Raw genomic sequence first — 24110 nt, 5'->3', positions numbered from 1 at the left:
GACACCAAAAACAAATGAGGAAAACCTAAAAAACTAGCAAACAGATTTTCTGTCATACAAATTGCTACTTATTTTTCGAATGATGAAAAACACATGAAGCCGCTCCCTTCATATTTATAGATTTCTTCACTGCATATTTTGGAGCTCATAGCGGTGAAAAAGTAAAGCGTACAGAAGCTCAAGCTATTGTGCACAGCTGGACCACATCATGCGGGAGCCTTATTAATGATTCAGTGAAAAGCATGTGAATGTCCTAATACAAATGGCTAAATTACACACAGTATACCCTTCTATAACCAAGCTGCATAAATAAATATTTATTCTCAGTGAAAATAAACCTTGATCCACGAACTTTGATGGTGTGAGACACACACACATACACAGACAGACCTGGACAGAAGGGAGAATACAGAAAGAATCACCTTTAGTGTACACCATCACCTTGCACAATAACAAAAAGGGAAAGCTATCCTGTAGCTCATTGGTCTACTACCTTAATACAAAATTAAGCACCAAGGGAGCCTATGATCATTGCTTTGCGTAAGGAAAAGAAACAAATATCCAACTGCTTTTCTCCCAAAAACATTTCAAAGAAAATCCCTTTACATAAGTATTTATTAACAATGTGGTCTTTCTGATTGGAAGCAAAGGCTGTGTTTTCTCTGCTGAACATCCCACTTCAGTCCAGTCCATCTACAAACATTATAAAAGTTCTTAAGATGATTAACAGCATATACAAATATCTTAACAAGATATTCTAAAGTGCAATCTTGCAAACAAGCAACTAGCAGCATTGTTGTACGTGTACACGATTATGAAACTTTGTCCACTTCCCTGGGAAAAATGTCCAGAGGCCCACACACATTAAATACAGGATCAATATCGATCCAGGTTTCCAACTCTTATTACTAGGAGGACGCGTACACAGGCTCTCCATGACCAGTAATAACGCAAAGGGCTCCTCCTTAGTCCCTGCAAGCTCTGGAGTGAACTTCTGAAAACCTTTCATGATTTCATCACTGTAAAATACTGCACAATATTCATAGGAAAGTCAATGCCATCAACGAGTAAAAAGGAAGACATAAATTACTAAAAGCAGACTATTTATAGAGTGGGTGTGTCTAATATAAATATAGAAAGTCTTCGGAAGCATGGGCGCCACTAACTTCCCCCCTCACCCCCCTGGCAGTGGCTTCTCAGCTAAGCACTGTCGCTGAGCAGTTTAATATATATATCTTGGGGCAAGTCCTGTAGTTTTTCCTTGAGCCACTGCACATTTTGGTGTCCTAGGACATAGTCAGGTCCCTCTTGTTGCAGACAATGTGTTCATGTCATGGCTCAAGGCTTCCTGCGCCTGGAAAAAGAAGAAAAGGAAGTGAGAAAAATCCACTCGATGCAATCAGAACACATCCTAGCGTATTGCGTCCTGGTGTCAGTCATTGCAGACTTCTGATACACAACCAGGCACCAAACCACTCGTGTACCTTTTGTTGTGCAAGCTTCAGCTCAGGAGTGCCCAACATCACAATTTGCTTACTACAGTACAATCAAGTAAGTACATTCACACGCTAACCTAGTACGTACGCGTGCCATCCCCAGACTACTATGTGTTCACAGCCCCCCACCCCATAGCCAACCTGCTGTTATACAATCGATAAAGGACATCTTTGACCCCAATTTTACAGCCTATTTTATGGGATTATATTTTTGTCTGTACCAAGTGTGAACCTCTTAGCCACATGGCCATGTGCATTTCTACAACATCTACTATGCGCCCATTACACACTGCACAGTCAAGTGTGCTATCAGTACACTATAGAGCAGAAGATTAGCACACTTTTCCTGGACATTAATAAAAAGGAACACCTTTTGTGGTTTCAGAACGCCCTCCCATCTTCCAGAGTCAGCCACCACAAAAACGTTTCGGCCTACAGATTGTGAGCTCTGTGCTCACATGCATCTAGTGTCACTTACTTGGGTACTGCATGGTGCTGATATCCAGGGCCGAGGTTCGACCCAGCCCTCATCTCTACGGCCACAGAGCACTGGGAACACAAAGAAATCAGCTATATTTTATTATCTATAAAGCACACCCCTACCCTGCCCATCCCCAATATATTGTCATAACATCTGGCGACAGCAAACTTCTCCCTCAATAAGACAAAAAAGTGAAAATAACATGACCCAGGAACGCTTGACTGAAAGCCAACCTCACCCCCAACAGCAAAGACACCCCGCACAAATCACTATACTAAGATCCTTTGAAAGACCCAAGTAGGGTGAACCCAATAACAAGCTCCCCGACATGGTCCTGAAGCAAAACAAAGTATATGATCAATAGCTACAGATGACTGGACAAATCAATACGGACCACTACTGTTGATGCACTCACCCTGGTCTCCACATCCGTCCACTCAGACTCTGTAGTCTCCTCTTGCTGTGCTTGCGCAGACGGGGAGGAGCGTCGCTTACGGCTTAAAGAAGTTATAATGAAAAATTGTAAGAACACACTCAAAAGGAATGCAGTTTATGCAGAAAACATGAACAACTGTGCAAGTTAGACCACTTTCGCACTACAAATCAAAAACACAAAGTCAATCAACAGGATTTATTCCAAAGCATAGCACCTCAATGACTGGACTAGTTTCTTTCGATGAACTGGACTGGTTACTTTAGAGAAGAGGCCTACAATCTGTGGGGCGCGACCCCCACTTGGGTCGTGGAGTCATGGCAAGGGGGTCGCGCATTCCCCAGTTTTCGCTGCTGCCTGGAATCTCCAAAAATAAAACCGTCCCGGGGCGGTTCATTATGCAAGTTAAAAAATACTTCAAGCTGCAGTGTCATTCAGGGAGTGTCCTTTTGTGCTGTAAAACAGGAGCTGCTCAGACAGTTCAACAAGGTTTCCTTCCAGGATGCATACTTGCCTGAAAGGAATGGAAATATGCGCTACAAGGTAATCTGAATATGTAAAGGGCAATTTGCAGCTGTAAGGAATGCTTGAGAGCCGGTACTGGATTTCATTGATGGAGTCACTGGAAGCTTTGTGATGAGCTGTGAAGTGCCAAAACACCTGGTAATATTCATTACAGATTGCTGATGAAAACTTTAATTTACCTGGAGGCACATTGCAAATTCCTGTTCTGACTTTCCTGTTGCTGTCTTTTTATCAGCTAATCAGTAGCCCTGATGCATTTTATGGGAGCTGACAATAAGTTAAAATGTTGGGGTACTTCAGTTTCATTTTCAAATTAATTTTCACAGAAAACATTAATGTAAGGAAAGACCTTACTAGAAAAGCAGTTTGATTGGACAACTGAGCTCTGAAGTGCATGCTTTTAATTGTAATTACATTGCGCTTACTATCCCTGAGGAGGGTGTTGAAGGGACAGTTATGTTCAAAAATTGCACTGCGTATGGTCTGGGTATTACTAAAATCTATATTTTGGAAGTTGAGCCTTAATTTATATGTAGATACCTGACGGTGAAGGACCTAAAAAAACGTTCAGAATATTTTGTGTTTAGCCACACCTTTGACCCACCCAAGCGCTCACACTCTCCAGGCCCTACAGCCCCCCAAACATGACTGAAGTCAACAGCAGCAAACCAATATAACCAGAGCCAGATTTTGCTAAAATAGAAGCAGGTGTTTTCATAATGGTAAAAATAAAACCTTTTTAGGAAAACAGTGTGAAAGAAGATTACGGCACCACTTCCTCCCCTGGAATTAACCCCTTCTGTGCCCATGACGAGATGGTCTCATCATGGAGCACAGTCGCGCTGTGCCCATGACGAGACCATCTCGTCATGGGACCCACCCTTGGGGGAAGCGCTGGCGCTCCCCCCGTGATTCCTCGATCTTTTTTTTTTTTGCTGGGGAGGCAGGGGAAGACCTTCCCCTGCCTCCCCCCACTCGCGTCATCAATGACGTCAGCGCGCGAGCCGTGCTGACGTCACCGGAGGGTTCCCCTTTGCTCTCCGAGGCGCAGGAAGCCATTTGCTTCCTGGTCGGAGAGTAAAGGTCAGTTTTGGGGCTGGGGAGGGTGTATTAGTGCATCTGTGGGGTAGGTAGGGTGGGGGCACAATGTTGGGGGGGTGGAAATGTGTTTTTGAACACTCTGCTTTGTTCCTGCGCTTGGATCGTCCAAGCGCAGGTGATTTTATGTGAAATAACAACAAAAAAACCGCTCGTTTTCGTTTCTTTGTCGTTTTCCATCTTAGGGGTGCTGCTAGCGTGGGATGGGGGTGGGGGGCGAAATAAAGTAAGCATTAGGGGTTGCAAAGTGGCCAGATTGATTTTATGTGCATCCAAATACACCAGAATCATTTAGTTTTCAAGTGTAGTGCTACTTTCGTTTTCTGGTTTTCTTTTGAACAGCATTGTTGTTCCCCGGGGGCAAAATAAAGTTAGACAGAGGGATTGCAAAGTGGCCAGATTGATTTATTTTACATCTTGTGATCGGTGGGTGCTGGCAGGGGGGTGGGGGGTGAAACAAAATAAGTCAGAGGGGTTGCAAAGTGCCCTGTTTTTTTTTTTTTTTAGTATGCAAATACACCAGCATCACAGAGTTTGCCAGTGAAGTGCTACTTTAGTTTACTCGTGTAACGTTGAAGAGCATTGTTGTTCCCAGGGGGGTGAAATAAAGTGAGACAGAGGGGTTGCAAAGTGGCCAGATTGATTTTATTTGCTTCCAAGTACACCAGCATCAGAGTTTGCCAGTGAAGTGCTACTTTCGTTTACTCGTCTAATTTTGAACAGCATTGTTGTTCCCAGGGGGGGTGGGGGGGGCGAAATAAAGTAAGACAGAGGGGTTGTAAAGTGGCCAGATTGATTTTATTTGCATCCAAGTACACCAGCATCAGAGTTTGCCAGTGAAGTGCTTCTTTCGTTTTCTCATCTAACTTTGAACAGCATTGTTGTTCCCAGGGGGGGCGAAATAAAGTAAGACAGAGGGGTTGCAAAGTGGCCAGATTGATTTCATTTGAATCCAAGTACACCAGTGTTAGAAAACCCCACTCCCACACCGGAAGGGTGGTAGTGGGTCTTCCCGACACACTGTGGTAGCTTGGCTCGAGCGGGAAGGAAGGCACCGTGTTAAGCATACGTCATACCCACACAATAACCATGCGTGCATCCGTTCCAAAAACGACACTACACCTTAAAAATTATACTGAAAATATATCTCTTTATCTTCTTTTTCTCTTAGTTGCTGATTAAATAAATAATAATACAATCACAGTACACAAGGCTTTTCCTGTGGAAGGGTACGTCAAATAAATAATACTTCAACGATTCAATAAATAAGGTAGGTCATAAAGAATCAAGGCACAAATATAAGTGCATTACATAACAGGCAATTAAATATTATGAGGCAATAAATACTGCGAGACAATAAATATTGTGCGACAATAAATACTGTGAAACAATAAATATTGTGAGGCAATAAATAGGATGAATACAATAAATACAGTGCTCTCAATAAATAATAGAAGCCAACAGTGACGCTTGAAAATCAGTTCACATTCCTGAGGTACTATGGGATGATTTGACCCAATCCCAGCTTGTAGAGATTTGGATGGCCTGAGGGGTATACTCCCTGGCTTGGACAAGGCTGAGGCCTAAACTGAGGTAGATCAAGGGGGAATCTAGAGATCGGGCTCTCCCACACTACACCACCCCTCACACAGGTCACTGTATCAGTCTCAGTCCACCCCTGGCACTTCCAGGCTGGTTCTAACCCTTAGGATGGTCTCTTAGAGCTCCACAGGGCCTTAGGCGCCCTCTATTCCACTTACTGCCCTTTTTATGAAGCTCCGACGCCGCTGGAGTCGTGTCGACGCCGTGAGGCGGTTCCGGTTCGATGTCGGCGGCCTCGGCACAATGTTAGTTCTTGACGACGCCGGTAGGCGGTTCCGGTTCGATGTCGGCGGCCTCGGCTCGATGTCGACCTCCGGTTCGATGACGTCGGGCTGTCTTGGCTCGATGTCGACTTCGGGCAGCTCCGGTTCGATGTCGGCGGCCTCGGCTCGATGTCGACCTCCGATTCGATGACGCCGGGCTGTCTTGGCTCGATGTCGACTTCCGCCGGCTCCGGAGTGCGACCTCCACTCCCGACCTCCGGCACGATTCTCTTCAGGTTCCGGCGACTCCGGAGTGCGACCTCCACTCCCGACCTCCGGCACGATTCTCTTCAGGTTCCGGCGACTCCGGAGTGCGATCTCCACTCCCGACCTCCGGCACGCTTCACCTCGGTCTCCGGCGACTCGAGGGCGGACTTCACTCCCCCGTCGACGCCGCTCACTCGACCTCGGGTGACTTCCTCCTCGACCTCTGGTACTCCTCACGACCTCCGTCGGCACCCTCTCTCGACCTCTGGCGGCTCCGGGTACGACGTCTGCTTTCCCGTCAGCGCCGCTTCTCCACCTCGGGCTCCAGGTCTCAGGCTTCTCGACGTCGGATTCCAGGGAAACCAATAAACAGGTCAGATTCTTGCTTTTCTTTACTTCTAAGGCCTGTTCCTGCTGTCCAGGTCCTTAAGATGGTTTTTCTTGCTTTTTCCCCACACAGGGCTCCAGGCTGGGCTCAGTCAGTAGGGACTAGTATCAAGGGTGGGTTTATGGACCCCACTCCAGGCACAAGTTTCCACCCCTGCTGCCTCACTCCTTCCTCCTTCAGGTTTCTGCTGCTCTCTCTTCACCAGTCAGGTGCCAACTGCCAGCTCCAACTGTCAACTCTGGCTTTAGCTTCCCAACATTCTAAACCGCCTCCAACTGTCACAGGGTTCCAGAATGTTCTGGAAGGTGCTGGTAGGTTCCAGTGGGTTCTGATGATGTCACAGGTGGCCACCATTTTGTGCTCCAGGCCCTCAGACAGAAGTTCCAGGGGTAGATAAAATGGCTCCCTGAATCTGCATCAATACGAAAAAAAGTCTGGTGGTTCCTAAAAAGGAAAAATACTAACAGGGTTTGAGGCAAAAGTGGGACAAAATAAATAATGATGAGGAGGGACCACCCAAAGGGCTGACAGGTCTAACAACCAGCATCAGAGTTTGCCAGTGTATTGCTAATTTTGTTTTCTCGTCTTCCTTTTAACAGCATTGTTGTTTCCAGGGTGGGAGAGTGTACTATTTCTGGAGGTACTGCAATACCTGGTTGATGGGTGAATTGGAAAACACAATGTGCACCATGGTTCTGTGTTTATGGATGTGGTCTACCATACTGCTTATGTTTTGTAAGGATGTAAGCAATGGACAGTGAAACGATTCCCTTCAGGGCCCTCTAGTCATGTCCATAACTTTTCCGGTGAAACCACTCACTGATTTCGGAATAGTTAGTGAGAGATCGTTTAGGTAACCATGTTGTTTCTGCTTACATTTCACATGCTTTGCATTCCCTAGGAGTGTTTTTTTTTAGGCAGCGTATTACTCTTATCAAGTGCATAATTTGAATTGAGCCACATCCAAGTGTTTATAGCGGGCACAATTAGGTTATAGCTGAAGGCAGTGCGAGGTTCTCTCAGTGGGCAAGTATGGCGTTCAGTGGGGATGTGGCACTATTGCCGGAGCTGTTGAATTTGGAAATGGGGAACCGGGTTCAGCATTCATGACCAGTCCACCACACCACTGTACTGAGGGAGCACATTCCCATGCTACACCGTAGAAGGCCCCACTAGACCTTAGAAGGCTTGATGTCTTAGCACAAGCAGGTGTACTGTAGTGGTGTCAACTTACAAAAGAGTACAAGTAGAGGTATAAAAGTGCAATAAATGGCAGACACGCAAAACACAGGAACACACTGGGTAGGCACTTCTACGGGCAAGGAGAAGAGAATTTCCTATAATGTAAAGACTTCCTTCACACAATAGAGAGGGTGTGAATTAAGTTTGGAAGTGTCTTTGCAGGAGGAGAACTTTGAGGTTAGTTATGAAGGACTGGGAAGAGGGGGTGATGCGGAGCTGAGGCTCAGTTCCAGATTCTCGCCACGTTGCTTGTAAAGGATTGGGCCATTGATCTTTCCTTTTGGAAAGTGGGAGGGTCAAGCAATACATTTTGCGCAGTACGTGATGGTCTAGAGCATTATATGCATATGTTACAATAAAGTTTTTTTTCTTCTTTTTATTCTAGTCTAAAGCTTTTCGACGGTGGCTGTTCTGCAGTTTTGTGTAGTTGCATTGTGTTGGTAAGAAATTTTTTGTTGTTGTATTTACACCAAATGAGTAATAATATAATGTCTGAATGAATTTTTTTGTAAGTGATGTCATAATGGCGGCATATTTAGTTAGTGGTTTGAGCATGAAATTCTTTGTGATGTGTTTTGCATAGTCTTATGTGTAATTGCTTTTCTCTTTCTTTTTTTAGTGGGATATTGTTGATCCATACTGTGTCTGTACAGAGTTGGTGGTGGTGAGTAGTTTAGCTGCCTCTGGCAAGTGAGTGGTATTGTTTTGGAGTATATTTGAGTTTTTGATAAAGGTGCTTTTTGTTTATTACTTATTTTACAAAGAGTTTGTTGTTGTTGACTTGTTTGACAAGTTACCTTTATTAGTAAGCAATATGGCTAGCCGTAGAATGACTGCTCAACAGGTGGTCGGTAGGCTTCTTGAATCTTCCTCTGAGCATGATTATGAGACTGACAGTGCGTCTGAGGGAGAGGAGGGAGGGGAAGATTCCGGCAGTGAGTTTTCTCACAACATGGAATCATCGGATGATGAGGGTACTCTCAGTGCAGATGAAGGTACTCTTGGTGTGGATGAAGCAACTCTCAGTGCAGATGAAGTGCCTGTCTTCGAGGAGGAAACTGCTGTGCCGATGGTGCAAGAGGCATCTGGATTGCAGTCTGAGGCTGCTAGGCTTCATACTGGAAGTGCTGGACTTTGGGTTGATCCAAACATGGTGCAGCCGGTGTTGCCTGCCTTTAGCGGTGATGCAGGGTGTACAGTGAATTGTGAACATTTTTTGCCTATACAGTTTTTTCAGTTGTTTATGGATGATGTATTTTTGGGTGAGATTGTTGAGCAGACGAATTTGTATGCTGAACAGTTTTTGAGGAACAACAGCGACAAACTTAGGCCCCAGTCTAGAGCTACCCGGTGGACTCCCACATATCTGGAAGAGATGAAGAAGTTTCTGGGTTTGACTTTATTGATGGGTGTGGTAAGGAAGCCAACCTTGGCTTCATATTGGTCTACTAGCCCCTTGTTGGCAACTGCCATATTTCCTGCAGTTATGACTCGTAATCGGTATTTACTTTTGCTACGTATGCTGCATTTTGTTGATAATTCTATGGCGTTGCCACGAGATCACCCTGACTGTGACCGTCTTTTTAAGATTCGGCCCGTTCTTGATCACTTAGTGGATCGATTTTCTGAGATCTATACTCCAGGGAAAGAAATATCTATTGATGAGTCTTTGGTCTTGTTCAAGGGCCGTTTGGTTTTTAGGCAGTACATCCCTAGCAAGAGGGCACGCTATGGAATTAAGCTGTATATGTTGTCTGAGAGCAGGACAAGATATGTTTTTAATTTTCGTATGTACACTGGTAGAGATTCTGCTATTGACCCCCCAGGTTGTCCGTCCACTTTTGGAGTTGCAGAGAAAATTGTGTGGGATCTTGCTAGGAGACTGTTTAACAGAGGCCACCATTTGTACCTTGATAACTTCTATACTGCTGTGCAATTATTTAAGGAATTGTATAAAGTGGACACTTTTGCATGTGGCACAATCCGCTCTAACCGTAAAGCTTATCCGAAAGAGCTTGTTTGCAAAAAACTTCAGAGGGGGCAGTGCAGTTCCTTGCGTAGTGATGAACTACTAGCTGTAACATTTGTGGACAGGAGGGATGTGTACATGCTGGCTACCATCCATGATGAGAGAACTTCACCTGTGACTGTTTGGGGTCAGGTTGCTGAAGTGCGCAAACCTGTGTGCATTCTAGACTACAATAAGCACATGGGTGGTGTTGACAGAGTAGATCAGAGGTTGGAACCTTACTCTGCTATTCGGAAGGCTTATGTTTGGTATAAGAAGTTGGCCATCCATTTCTTCGAATTAGCAATGTTCAATGCTTTTATTGTGTTCAAGGAGTGTTCTCCTGCGTCAAAGTTGACATTTCTTCAGTTTCAGCACTCTGTGATAGCTAGCCTTGTTGTTGTGGAACAGGCAAGTGTTCCTAGATTTGGAGTGGTGGAGGATGTGGTTCGATTGAAAGATCGCCACTTACCTGATTACATCCCTCCCACACCGGCAAAAGATTTTCCCACTAGGAGATGCAGAGTCTGTTGGCGAAGAGGTACGCAGAAGGAGATTCGTATGTATTGCCCCGACTGTCCATCTAAACCTGGGCTGTGTGTCCCTGCTTGTTTTAGAGCGTACCATACTCAAAAGAATTTTTGGGAGCATTCATGAGTGGTAAAGTTAACTGATTGGTTTGTAGTCTTAGAAAAATTTGATTCTGTTTCAAGGTTGCCGTTAGTGCAATGTGTTTAGTTTCTGATTTTGTGTTTGTAGATTTGTATCCATTTGTGATTTGTTTGTGTTTCTATTTTTGTCTAAAAAAATCCTAAATGTGTTGGCAGTGTGTGTGGACTGGCACTTCTTTGGCGGTGTACGTGGAGTGGTGCTTGGCTGGCGGTGTGCGTGGACTGGTGCTTGGCTGGCGGTGTGCGTGGACTGGTGCTTGGCTGGCGGTGTGCGTGGACTGGTGCTTGGCTGGCGGTGTGCGTGGACTGGTGCTTGGCTGGCGGTGTGCGTGGACTGGTGCTTGGCTGGCGGTGTTGGTTGGACTGGCGCTTGGCTAGCGGTGTGCCTGGACTGGCGCTTGGCTAGCGGTGTGCCTGGACTGGCGCTTGGCTAGCGGTGTGCCTGGACTGGCGCTTGGCTAGCGGTGTGCCTGGACTGGCGCTTGGCTAGCGGTGTGCCTGGACTGGCGCTTGGCTAGCGGTGTGCCTGGACTGGCGCTTGGCTAGCGGTGTGCCTGGACTGGCGCTCGGCTAGCGGTGTGCCTGGACTGGCGCTCGGCTAGCGGTGTGCCTGGACTGGCGCTCGGCTGGCTGTGTGTGAGTAGTGACTTGCTGCTGGTCACTACACACACTGCTAGCTGAGTGCCACTCCACGCAATCCATCTGCTTGTGTAGTTGCTGCGTCAGGAATGTGGGCGTTTGAAAGTGATGGGCCCTTGAATGGCGCTGTGTGCTGGTGTGAGTTTTGTTATGTGATGGGCCCGCGGCTGGCGGTGTGAATGGTTTTGTATGTCTCACGCGTATGAAAGGTGTATGAATGGCCTGTAAAGAGGTTGGTGCCTTGTCGTGGCTTTACAGCTCACGAGCTGTGAGTCAATGGTTCAGTTTCTCGCCCTTTCAATTATTAACAGTGCATTTCATTTTTGTGAAATCACTTGCTAATACAATTGCATATTCTGAACCATCACTCACCCTCGTGCCAAATCCAACCAGTATGTGTGCGTGCTTGAGGATTAGATGGCTGTGCAGTAATATTTGCCTTTCTGAAGCAGGGTGTACCTTGTCCCTTTTGTGAATTTTGTAATGTGTTGTTTTTGTGCCTGATGGTGCGAATGGTCTTGTGTGTATCACGTATGAAAGATGTGTGAATGGCCTGTAAAGCGGTTGGTGCCTTGCCGTGGCTTTACAGCTCACGAGCTGCGAGTCATTGGTTCAGTTTTTTCTCCATTGAATTATTGACAGTGCATTTCATTTTTGTGAAATCTCTTGTTAATAAAATTTAATATACTGAACCATCACTCGCCCTCGTGCCAAATCCAACCAGTATGTGTGTGCGTTTGAGGAATAGGTGGCTGTGCAGGATTCTTGGTCTTTTTAGTTTCTCTGCCAAGGTGTATGTTCCATGTAAAAATAACCCACCAACTGTAGATATTGTCGTAAACCCATGGGAGTTCATGGTGATGTCTCTCTTGTGCATTACAAAAAAGCTTTTTATCCTCAATGTCCTGCAAACCTCAAAATATCTGTCACATTGTCCATGCAATATTGTGCCGAAATTCTCACGTTGTAGAAACAATGTCAAAACGTTCTGGTTTTGCAAGGGGGTCAACTGTCTTTTTGGCCTGTGCTCGGCGGCCATCTAGGCAAACCTACCAAACCCATACATTTCTGAAAACTAGACACCCGGGGGCTTCCAGGGAGGTATGGCTTGCGCGGATCCCCCAACGTTTCCTTACCCAGAATCCCCCGCAAACCTCAATTTTAGCTGAAAAAAATCACTTTTTCCACACTTTTTTGTGTGGGAAAGTTGTGGCATCACCGGGCTCACTCAAATTTCCCACCTCCCAGCGTTCCCCTGGGTCTCCCGGTAAAAATGGTGCCTCACTTGTGTGGGAGGCCCAAGTACCCGCGACAGGCAAGGGCCCAAAACGTAGTGATGCGACATCAACATTGCCTATCTCAAAACCACCTGGTTTTGCAAGGGGGGTCTCTTGGGTTTTTGGCACGGCGGCCATCTAGGGAAACCTACCAAACCCATACATTTCTGAAAACTAGACACCCGGGGGCTTCCAGGGAGGTATGGCTTGCGCGGATCCCCCAACGTTTCCTTACCCAGAATCCCCCGCAAACCTCAATTTTAGCTGAAAAAAAATCACTTTTTCCACACTTTGTGTGGGAAAGTTGTGGCATCACCGGGCTCACTCAAATTTCACACCTCCCAGCGTTCCCCTGGGTCTCCCGGTAAAAATGGTGCCTCACTTGTGTGGGAGGCCCAAGTACCCGCGACAGGCAAGGGCCCCAAACGTAGTGATGCGACATTTGAGATGGGCAATGTTGATGTCGCCTCACTACGTTTGGGGCCCTTGCCTGTCGCGGGTACTTGGGCCTCCCACACAAGTGAGGCACCATTTTTACCGGGAGACCCAGGGGAACGCTGGGAGGTGTGAAATTTGAGTGAGCCCGGTGATGCCACAACTTTCCCACACAAAAAAGTGTGGAAAAAGTGATTTTTTTCAGCTAAAATTGAGGTTTGCGGGTGATTCTGGGTAAGGAAACGTTGGGGGATCCACGCAAGCCATACCTCCCTGGAAGCCCCCGGGTGTCTAGTTTTCAGAAATGTATGGGTTTGGTAGGTTTCCCTAGATGGCCGCCGTGCACCGGGCCAAAAACCCAAGAGACCCCCCTTGCAAAACCAGGTGGTTTGGAGATAGGCAATTTTGATGTCACCTCACTATGTTTTGCGCCGTTTCCTGTCGCGGGCACTAGGCCGACCCACACAAGCGAGGTACCGTTTTTCTCGAAATACTTTGGGGAACGCGGGGTGGGTGGAAATTTGTGGATCCACGCAGATTCCGGAACTTTCCACGACAGAAATGTGGGGAAAATGTGTTTTTTTTGACAATTTTTTAGGTTTGCAAGGGATTCTGGGTAACAGACCCTGGTGGGAGGCAGTCAAGTCACCCCATCCTGGATTCCCCTGGGTGTCTAGTTTTCAAAAATGTATAGGTTTGCTAGGCTTCCCAAGGTGCCCGCAGAGCTAGGGTTCAAAAACTACAGCTAGTCATTTTTCCAAAAAAGGGTCATTTTTCACTGCGAAATTGAGGTGTGACCAGGTTGCGTTTTGCGCCGTTTCCTGTCGCGGGCACTAGGCCGATCCACACAAGTGAGGTACCGTTTTTCTCGTAAGACTTTGGGGAACGCGGGGTGGGTGGAAATTTGTGGTTCCACGCAGATTCCGGAACTTTCCACGGCAGAAATGTGTGGAAAATGTGTTTTTTTTGACAATTTTTTAGGTTTGCAAGGGATTCTGGGTAACAGACCCTGGTGGGAGGCAGTCAAGTCACCCCATCCTGGATTCCCCTGGTTGTCTAGTTTTCAAAAATGTATAGGTTTGCTAGGTTTCCCAAGGTGCCCGCAGAGCTAGGGTTCAAAAACTAGAGCTAGGCACTTTGCAAAAAAAGGGTAATTTTGCATTGTGAAAATGTGGTGTGACCACGTTGCGTTTTGCGCCGTTTCCTGTCGTGGGCGCTATGCCTACCCACACAAGTGAGGTACCATTTTTATCGGGAGACTTAGGGTAATTCAGATTTGTAAAGGAACTGTTATTATCTATTGACTTTCCATGCATTTCTGCTTTCCAAATGAAAGATATTGTGTAAAAAAGAAGTCATTCTAAAAAATGACTGATAATTCTCATGCTAGTATGAGTATTCCCAATTTCAGAAATGTGCAAATATCTACTGTTTCTAAACTCTATATTTTGTTCCCATTTCAGAAATACATAGGTGTCTTTCATACCGATTTTTCCATGTACACTTTTTTACAGAATAATTACTATATACCCGGTACATAATAAAAAACCATTGCAAGTTACTACTCAGTTTTTGGCTCTGGGTTCGTCGGGTTCTTGGTGAACCTACAAGTCCTATATATCCCCACAACCAGTAATGTCCAGCGGATGCAACGGTATATTGCTTTCAAAGAGCTGTCATAATTAGAAGAAGTTACAGGTGAAAACGTTGACACAAAAGGCTGTTTTTTTCAACTAAATTTCAATTTATCCTACATTTAACTGTTTGTTTCTATAAAAAACCTTGATGGATCTACACAAATGACCCCTTGCTGAATTCAGAATGTTGTCTTCTTTTAAAAAATGTATAGCTTTCCAGGATCCACTATTGCTTTTGTACCCATTTCAGCCACTAACTGGAAGGAGGTCAAAAGCACAAAAAATTGCAAAAATAGGCTATGTCCCAGAAAAATGCCAAAACTGTGTAAAAAATGTTGGGTTTCTGACAAAAGTCAAGTATCCCCGAAAAGCTGGGAAAATGGTGATTTCAACCCCACAAACCCTTCGATAACATTTGCAGGGAAAAACCCAGATGCTTTCATTTGCAGCCCGTTTTTCCAATTTTTCCAAAAAAAACCAAAATTTTGCTGTATTTTGGCTCTTTTCTGTGACCCCTCCAGGGGAATCCACAAACCCTGAGTACCTTTAGAATCCCCATGATGTTGGAAGAAAAGGACGCAAATTTGGCGTGGCTACCTAATGCGGTCAAAAAGTTACAGGGGCCTAAGCGCGCACTACCCCAAATAGCCAAAAAAAGGCCTGGCACAGGAGGGGAAAAAGGCCTGGCAGCGAAGGGGTTAAGGAAAGCGTGCTACTTAGACCTTACAGTCCATCATTAATGATTGTAAATGGTATGTTTTGAGGATGATGAACGATGTTCAGCAACATGCAGTTCCATGTAACTGTAAAAGCCAGGCCATCAGCATCCCCAAAAATATAGTATGGTTTTCCTCGAATGCTGTGCGCTCAAGTTGCAGCCCATGCATTACAGCCATAATACCCAGGGCCACTAGGATTATGTGAATGTGCAACTGCAGCAATTTTCACATAATTATAGATTTGTCAACCATCTGCCACATAAGCTGATTTTAACAAAAAAAAAAAATGTGTTTATAGCTCAACCGGTTTACTAGTTACTAAAAAGCAGCGACATGTTGCTGCACCATAGAGTACCCTTTGCAAAGCTGGACTGGTCACTGTTTTGTTGCTTATTGCTATATTTGGGTGTTAAACTGGTATTTAAAAAGGTGCAACCACAGATTGGCCGTCTCTCTGGAAAAAAGCAAGCACACCCATCACATTAAATCAGAAAGGTGTTATCATCCAAATAAGTTTTGCAAAAATAGGTTTTATTTGTGAAAAAGTACCATTGTGAATTTTTGGGCGATTCTTTTTGAAGACTTTTTGTTTGAACTCTGTAGTAAGCCTCTGATTCCAAACCACAGTCACCCACAAACCTTTTGGTTTGCTAAACAATGTTTAATATTGTTTCCCCACCATAGAAATGATTTACCGTGGGGATTGGGGACGTTTATTGTTGTCGAGGATGAGGAGTACCTGGTTCTAGAAATTTATGTCAGGAGGGGGTCCCCCCGCCTACAAATTTTTGACAGGTGGGTCTTGGCATCAAAAAGTTAAGACCTCTGCTTTAGAGGGACACAGAGAACAGATTGGGGAAACCGACTGGCAAGAACATTAGGTAAAGAGCAGCTGTAGCCAAGAGATCGATGTCTTAACGACACCCGGCTAGTGGCAAATTCAAGCACGTTGGCTCATGCATGCCTATTCCGATTACCGGCATGGCATTCCCAAAAAGCCAGAAATCAAACTTAGATTTCTAAACTGAAAAACAGAACCCTGGAGAAAATTCCCACCTAAGGTCCGGTGCAGCAAGCTTGAACCATACTCATAGGCCTCAGAGACAGAACACGTGTCTGCAGAACTCTTTAACTGGTCTATACTCATCCTGAAATACCCAAGTGTACTGCAGTGATAACTAAATGAGCCACTGATTGTTCCCGGCCATCATTTTCTATATTTTTGTATAGACATTTCAAGCCCTGTGCCAAGTGACACCAGCATAGAGGGTACAGGACCATTCCCTAAAACACCCAAGCCAGGTCTTAAAACAGCCTTAGGACATGGTGCTTTAAAAAGAAAGGCAGGAAATTATTATTGGATGAATATGCGCTTGAGGGGGGAAGGCAAAAGTCAACACTTTATGGTGAAATCTATATCCACACCCAGATTCTCACCTCCTCAATCTTCCCATGTGCCAGATCAGATCCGGAAAGAGGAGACTGCTCTCCTGCACCAGAAGCTCCATCTTGATTACAGCATGGATTGTGCATCCCAGAGTTGTAAATGGCACCACCTGGTGCTCTAAAATCTACTCATTCCCCACCCCACACACCCTTAGAGGGGCTGAGACAAGTCTGATAAAAGATTGCAATGTCCAAAATGAACCTGGTGCCATACACGCAGTAAACCACTCAGAACCGAGAGGCAGACAGGATGGTGAGGAATAAGCTGAAGAATAAGCAGATAGACTATCCAAAAGAAAGACTATTGTCTTCCGATTAATACTTCTACGCGCAGACTTCTCACCTCTTGAATCAATACCAAAGCAGTACAACACACGAAGGCAGGTCTGTTGAACAATTCAAGTCAGGAAAAATAAACTGAATAGGGAATCCACTACAGACGCCAGCATCATCCAAGGAAAAAACATCTTTGAAATATCATAAGTGAACACTTCTCCAGTGTGATAATCTCCCAATGTACTGGTCAGCACAGTTCAGTGCAGACAGACGGACACTATCCTCTAGACAACCTGCCCCACAGTGAGGAGCAACGCCTGACAGGAGGTATGCCCCTCAGTCAGACTGATGAGTAGACATCATGCGGAAGGCCAGCTGACGGGAAGCATTCAGAGCAGGGTCCAAAGCAAGACCTGGAGAAGCAATGGCCTCGCTAATGGACAAGGCCCAACAGAGGCACCTCCTTCAGCTCACTGGCGGCAACAAGGGCCCCAACTCATACTAGGCCCAGATCATGCTTCAAAAGGGCTGGCACTACTGATAATTAGCAGTGGTAAAACCAATATTTTAGCCTTTTTAGTCTATAGTCTGATTAAAGAAAAAAGAGGCACGATGATGCTGAAGCGTGCACGTGGCGGGTGCTTACTCCATATGCGTGTGCATTTGTTATTTTATTTACTGTTCCAAGATCGCTGACTCCGCTTGGAGCATCGCACTTTAGAGATGTGAAAGAAGTTTCTGGAAAACCAAACATCCCAGCTGCAAATGGCTGCAGCTTGGCCTTAAAATAATTTGATTTCGGATGGAAGAGTAAAGGAGGAGTGGGTGGAGGGAGGTGGAGGCAGTAGACGTTAACGTGCAGGAAAGGAAAGGGTGCAGGGGAGAAATGAAGCCCGATGTGAGAAAATGGTGCGAGAGGAGGAAGCAAAAAAGCCTGCGTGGGCAAAAGAATGGAGGAGAGGTGATGAGGAGGGAGAAGGAAGCAACATGGAGCTCATGTGACTGGGAAATTGAGGGATGGAAGCAGCACATGAAAGAAAATGAATGCAAATCACTGGCACACCCATTAAGTGTTTAAGGAAAATGAAAAAAAGTAGTTCTCTGAATTTTAACAGTGGACGGACACAAGTCATCCCGTCTAAAGGGTGGAAAAGAAGCTATGCCTCAGGGGAGGAACAAACAAGAAGAGGAAGGAAAGCCATACATTACCAGGCAAGCAAATGAGCGAACAGAACAAGTTACTTACCTTCGATAAAGATATTTCTGGTAGATAAATTATCTCACCACAGACCTTGTGAATAATCCCCAGATGTCTCACTGGATCTGGAAACTCTCAGCAGTTCTGCGCACCACTAGGTGGCCTTATCTGGCTGCACACTAACATCGTTGCGCACTACAAGTAATATGCAAAGCTGCATATAAGCTCCACCCATGCGCACCGACTTTCTAGGGTGTCCGCGCCCGCAGACGCAGAGCCCATCAGCAAATGGATATGATCAGGGAGCAGATGTCTAGATTGGGACGTTTTAAATGGAAACGGAGTCCAGTTCACATAACGGGAAGGTGGGAGGCCTAGTGAGGAATCTGCAATAAGAAAGTATCCACCAAAAAGATAGTTATCAAAAGGTAAGTAACTAGTCTTTCCGATGGATATTTCTAACCGCAGAATCTTCACCCAGTGAATAGATACTGATTTGGCGGAGGGATGCCTCGCGTCAAGATGACATGAATGACTTCAGGGTGCAGGTTGAAGGAGGGCAACTGTTTCTGCTCAATTTCCAAGCATGGACATGCAAGGTACATAGGTCCGGGTGGAACATCCTGCCCTGCTACTGCAACAGGAGATCCGACTGAAGCGGCAGCTTGATTGGAGGAAAGATGCTCATGTCTAGGAGCTCCTGGAGCAAATCTCTAGTAGCCACATCTGATGCCAGTAGAATGACTTGGGCACAGCCATTCCTGATCTTCTTTAGAACTCTGGGAGGAAAAGCAGTGGCAGCAAGGCATACAGCTCCATACTATATGGAAATTGTCTCCGAGCGAGAGTGGTTTTGTACACTGCAGGATGCAGAAGTGCTATATTGAGAATTCTTGCCAGTGGCAAGAAGATCAAGTCTAGGTTTTCCCCATTGCTGGCAAACAGCCTGTGCTAGCTCAGATTGCAACTGCCATTAGTGATCCACTAACCCACCTGGCGGTGCACCACCAGGGAAATGCCTTGGTGGCGCAGCAACTTCCAGAGGTGCAAGGCCTCCTGGCAAAAGGCTCAGGATCCCACCCGCCTTGCTTGTTGTAGTACCACATGGTGGCTGTGTCGCTGAGCACCTGTACCAGCTTCCGTGTGATTGAGAGCAGGAAAGCCTTCAAACGCCAAGTGAGTCTCCCTCAACTTTAACAAAGCTGATGTTCAGTCGAGTCACTGTCGAAGACCAGAGGTCACGGATTTCCTCCACTCACAGATGGCGTCCCCAACTCAGCAGTAATACACCAGTGATCACAATCTGCTCTGAGTGGGGTAAAAAGAGGGGCCTGCCACTGGCCAGCAGGCTAGTAGCCACCACTACTGCAGATCTTTTGCAGTCTCCTCTGAAATTTGGATTCAATCCAACAGATTTCCCAGATGCTTTGCTCACTGGGAAGAGAGGTCCCACTACGGAGTCCGCATGTGGCATTTGCCACCAGCAGGATGCCAACAATTCCAGCAGCCTCAGTCATCTGCACTGAGATCCAGAACAGAGACAAACATCGGGATCATGACCCCAAGTCCTGGACTCTACTTTGACTCGTTGATAGTGAACCCCAACAATGTTAGGAGGTTCACTCTCTCGAGGTGGTTGAGGACTGCCTGGTGAGAGCAAGCCTTCAATAGGCAGTGGTCAATGTAGGGAAAGACTGGTACCCGACCTCCATATATGTGCTGCGACCAACGTAATCACTTTTGATAACACCTGACTGACACTGGTGAGACCAAAGGGGAGGACTGTGAACTGAAAGTGCTCCTAGCCCACAGTGAACCACAGGTAGAGCCTGCAGAACAGGGATGTGAAAATAAGCATCCTGCTGGTACAACACTGTCATCCAGGGTCTAGGACAAACCAGACTTGGGTTAGCGTGAGCATCTTGAATGTGACGTGCTGCAAGAATGCGTTGAGGGCGAAGATTTAAAATTTGGCACAAGGAAGAAGTGAGAATAATGCACAGTTCCTACTTCAAAGGCGGAAACCCTATGACCCTTTCCTGCCATAAGAGGGCCAGATTGTCCTCTGCCAGGATGAAAAAGTCTTCTTCCCAAAAGTCTCTAGTTTTTTTGGACTCCATATCCGGAGAGTGGTAGGAAAGACATTGAAGTTAACCCTATTGATGAATGTCTGTATGTAGGAAGGTGGATATCCGACTATGGTTACCCCCAACTTTTTGCCTAGTGTCTAGCTGGTTTTTCGACTTAGTTGGCCTGAGATCCTGCCATTCAGGGTCTCAGGCTGTCTGCTCTCTCTTTAAAATGGACTCCATGTACCCTAGGTACATAACCAATTGGTAAGGATCACCTTATTGGACCCTGTAAGGTGTACCCTAAGTACCCAGGGCATAGGTGTACCCTAGGCCTCCCAGGGGCTGCAGCATGTATTATGCCACCCCTGGTCTGGCCTTCCAATCAGACACAACTGGCTGATCACTCAGCTGGGGCAAGGTCGTGTAATCACCCCTTGCTTAGATATAGTATGCCTATATCTACCCTTATATATAGACACATGTGTACCTATCAGTCACTCCTATGGCAGGCCTTAACAATCCTGGAGGCAGAGTGCTTGGTAACATGTGAGATGGTGCTCTAGCATGAGCTGAGCCTGTCTGCAGCTTTCGGAACCATGTCCTTATAGCTGTTCTATGATATAGCCTACCATATACTCTTAAAGTGCCTTATAATCTTAGACGGTTATGGTAACTATGGTTTGGCTTTATCGAAACATGTCGTGTAAGGTGTCTAACACTGTGGAATAATACCCCCATGCCATTTCTGGACATGAGAATATTATTCCCCCCTTCTAGAGGGAAAGACATGTTAAAATCATACTTCAACTGTTAGCCTCTGACCAAAGCCTCAGCATCACAAAATGGATGCTGCTGCCACGACACAAGTCTGACCTCCTGCAGCTGGGAGTGATCCCAGCCAGGGAGGCCTGGACAATAGGTTTCCTGCTTGGGGAGGTGCTAGCACCTCCCCAGACAGCCTTTAGTGTATTGGGGCAGGGTGGGCTGAAAGGAATGAGACATGCCTGGGGCACACAAGGTGTTCCTTGCATAGTCCAGTTCAAACCGGCGCTGGGGCACTCCAGCCCCAGCTCTGGCGCGAAACTGGACAAAGGGAAGTGGGTGTAACCACCCCCTCCCAGGTCCCACCCATAAGGCGTGACCTAGCATGTATCCCAGCCCCCCAGATTAGTATAAGAGTGGGAGTTGGGCCTCAAGACTTTAGATTATCCTGAACCTGCAAAACTGAACAGAAACTCTGGACCTTCGACATTCGACGAAAGAAGAAGACTGAAGAATCTCCCTTGTAGCCAAGGAGTGGCTACCCTGTGCAAACAGGCACCATCAAGAGACTACCCTTTGCTTTGCCCACGTTCTACGAGGAACCGACTGCAGAGCCTGACCAGAGCCTTGACTTCCAGACTTCTCCGACCCTGATCCACATCGACAGCAAAGCTGAGATCCGTGGAGGCGACGAGCGACGTGGGACCGGCTACCTGGAAAAAGTGGCTAGTAACTTAAAGCGCAGCTTCTGAGGTACCCTCGAAGTTGTGCACCGGGGATTGAGAAGCCCCAACCCCAAGCACCATCTGCACCGAAGATCAGCCCCCCACACTCCACGAGTCCTGCGTGGGGCCCTTCAGCATTTTCCTGCTTGCCGCGTCTGTCCGGTTGCTTGCCCGCTGGCTAGTGGCCTTTGTGACGACGCACCCTGAAATCTTCTGCGCTGGTTTGGCTCCTCCAGACTGGCTCCTGCTTCTCTGCAAAGAAGAAGCACCCCAGACCTTCCTGGTCTGCACCAGAAGCAAGTCCTTCGTTCTTCGTGGGTTCCGCTTGCCAAGGCTTGGTGAGTCCTAGTCCAACTTCGACGCCGCCGACAGCAAGAGCCTTCGTGGGACAGCTCGCCTCCTGGTCCTGGTCGTCCTCGACGCTTCCTGGTCCTCCTGGCTGCAGCGACAAGCTTCACCTTCAATCTTCACGACATCGCCTGGTTCCTTCCTGGTTCCACGTGGTCACTGGCTAGTGACCTTGACTCTGTCCCTTCTGCTTGCAGGTTTCTTCTCTTCTTGATCCCAGCCTTGGGATCCACCGGACACTCTTCACTGACTGCCTGTCAGCATCTTTCTTCAGGCATCCATAGGAGTCGACGACGAAAACGACGCATCTTCACCCCTATGCACCCGCAGCCTGTGGGCTAGGTAACTTGGGTACTCCGGTGCTCATCAGGATAGTGACTATCCTAGTGTCTAGTTTTCAAGTCTCAACTTCCTAGCTACTCCGGAAGTGTCCTAAATCTACCGTTTTCTAAACTGTACTATTGCTATTGACTTTTACGCATTACGCGCGAGTGTTTCCACTCTGCACACGAATCCCGTGGGCCTCCCACTTCCTAACTAACGCTAGTGTAGTGTAGCCCCAGCGATTCCCTAGGCCTATTCTGTTTCCGTGACAGTGGTTCTTATACCACTTACTTAGTATATGGTTTGCGTGGCCCCTAGGGCCTAACTGTATTACTTACCTGTGTGACTTAATGTATGCTTAAATAAGACTGTGTTGTACTTACCTCTAATCTCATAAAGAGTGCTGAGGGTTTGACTAGAATAAATACACTTTATTTTATATATATATCTGTTGTGGTGTCCTTTCATTTGGTATTCAAGGGATTATATATGGTATCACAGCTGGCTTCACATGCCATTCAGAGTTTAGCCTAAGACTGCTCTTGTCCATGCTACCACTAGGATAGCTGGTCTATAAGGTTGACTTTACAACCAATCACCATAAGGGTATTTGGACTGATATAAGGTGTACACTAGAACTAGTGACATCATACATCAGGACAACTTCTCACATTGGTGAGCAGCGGTTGGGATCTGAGCTTGCTGTTGTAATACCATTGTAATCTTAAGATACTAAATTGAAAGATCACACAGATATTGTCTAGGTACATATAACATAGATTATAATACTTAAGTCCTACTGGACTTAGTAGTTGTAGGTTGAAGGGAGTAACACACCCTGACTACAACTACTAGAGAGGTTTAGTAGAAACAACTAGTGTAGGTAGGTGCACACACCACACCCTCACTAGAATCATGTCCCTGAATGGAGATCACACTGATGCTCCCTCAGGAGAGGAGAATCCTAGACAGGTTCCCTCTAGATATGATGCATTCACTTTCCAGGAGATGAGACAACTGTGTACCTCCAGGAGATTAAAACAGGGTTCCAACCCTACCCTTAGACAGCTAGTGGAGCTTCTGGAGGCCTATGATGCTGAAAGAGCTGCCAAGTATGGTGCCATAGCTGTAGATAAGGGTCTACCCACCACAGAGGAGTCAGATGGGACTTCAGATGAAGAGGTAGACAGCCAGGGCCAAGTAGGAAGACTTAGCCAGGCTAACCTAAGCTTACATGGGAGTTTGCATGGGGTCCCCCCCATACAGACCCCCAAGTGGGCTTAACCAGAGAAGCAGGAGGGACAGATCCCCTTCAAGGGAATCCGTCCACTCCCATGTCTCTAGCATCTCTAGTGCTTCCTCTCACAGGGGAATGACTTCCCCTGAGAGAAAGGAGCATGAAGCCAGAATGAGGGAAGCTAATCTGAGGATTCAGAGGGAAGAACTTGCCCTTGCCAAGGAGAAGCTTGCTCTGGCCAGAGAGCAAAAATTGTGTGGGTCAGAACCCACTGGTGGCAGCAACATTCCTAGAGATAGGGATAGGTCTTATGACCATAGAAACCTAAGCAAGATAGTGCCCCCATATCAGAATGGGGATGACATCCACAAGTGGATGACTGCTTTGGAGAGGGCCTGCAAAGTACAGCAGGTACCCCAGAGTCAGTGGGCAGCTATCTTGTGGCTCTCCTTTTCTGACAAAGGTAGAGACAAGCTCCTCACGGTCAGTGATGAGGATGCTAACAATTACAAAGTCCTGAAGAGTGCTCTGATAGATGGGTTTGGCTTAACCACTGAGCAATATAGGTTGTTGTTCAGAGACACCCAGAAGACACAGACAC

At 46.5% G+C, this 24110-nt stretch overlaps 1 protein-coding gene across 9 annotated transcripts in view; it reads right to left on the bottom strand.

The window, feature by feature from the left end:
- Positions 1–302: 302 nt before the first annotated feature.
- The window catches only part of KIF23 (kinesin family member 23), a 186264-nt gene continuing 162456 nt past the window's right edge, over positions 303–24110 (bottom strand). For all 9 annotated transcript variants that reach the window (XM_085644663.1, XM_085644661.1, XM_085644656.1 and 6 more), the window contains 3 exons: positions 2393–2474; positions 1975–2045; positions 303–1354 (listed from right to left, as the gene is read on the bottom strand). In XM_085644663.1, coding sequence (XP_085500789.1) covers positions 1339–1354; positions 1975–2045; positions 2393–2474 — 169 coding nt within the window. In that variant the 3' untranslated portion in view covers positions 303–1338. The remainder of the gene's footprint in view (positions 1355–1974; positions 2046–2392; positions 2475–24110) is intronic.

Source organism: Triturus cristatus, chromosome 3_1 (assembly GCF_964204655.1).
Source record: "Triturus cristatus chromosome 3_1, aTriCri1.1, whole genome shotgun sequence".
NCBI classification, from domain to species: Eukaryota; Metazoa; Chordata; class Amphibia; order Caudata; family Salamandridae; genus Triturus; species Triturus cristatus.
This window is presented reverse-complemented; position numbering and strand designations above follow the sequence as displayed.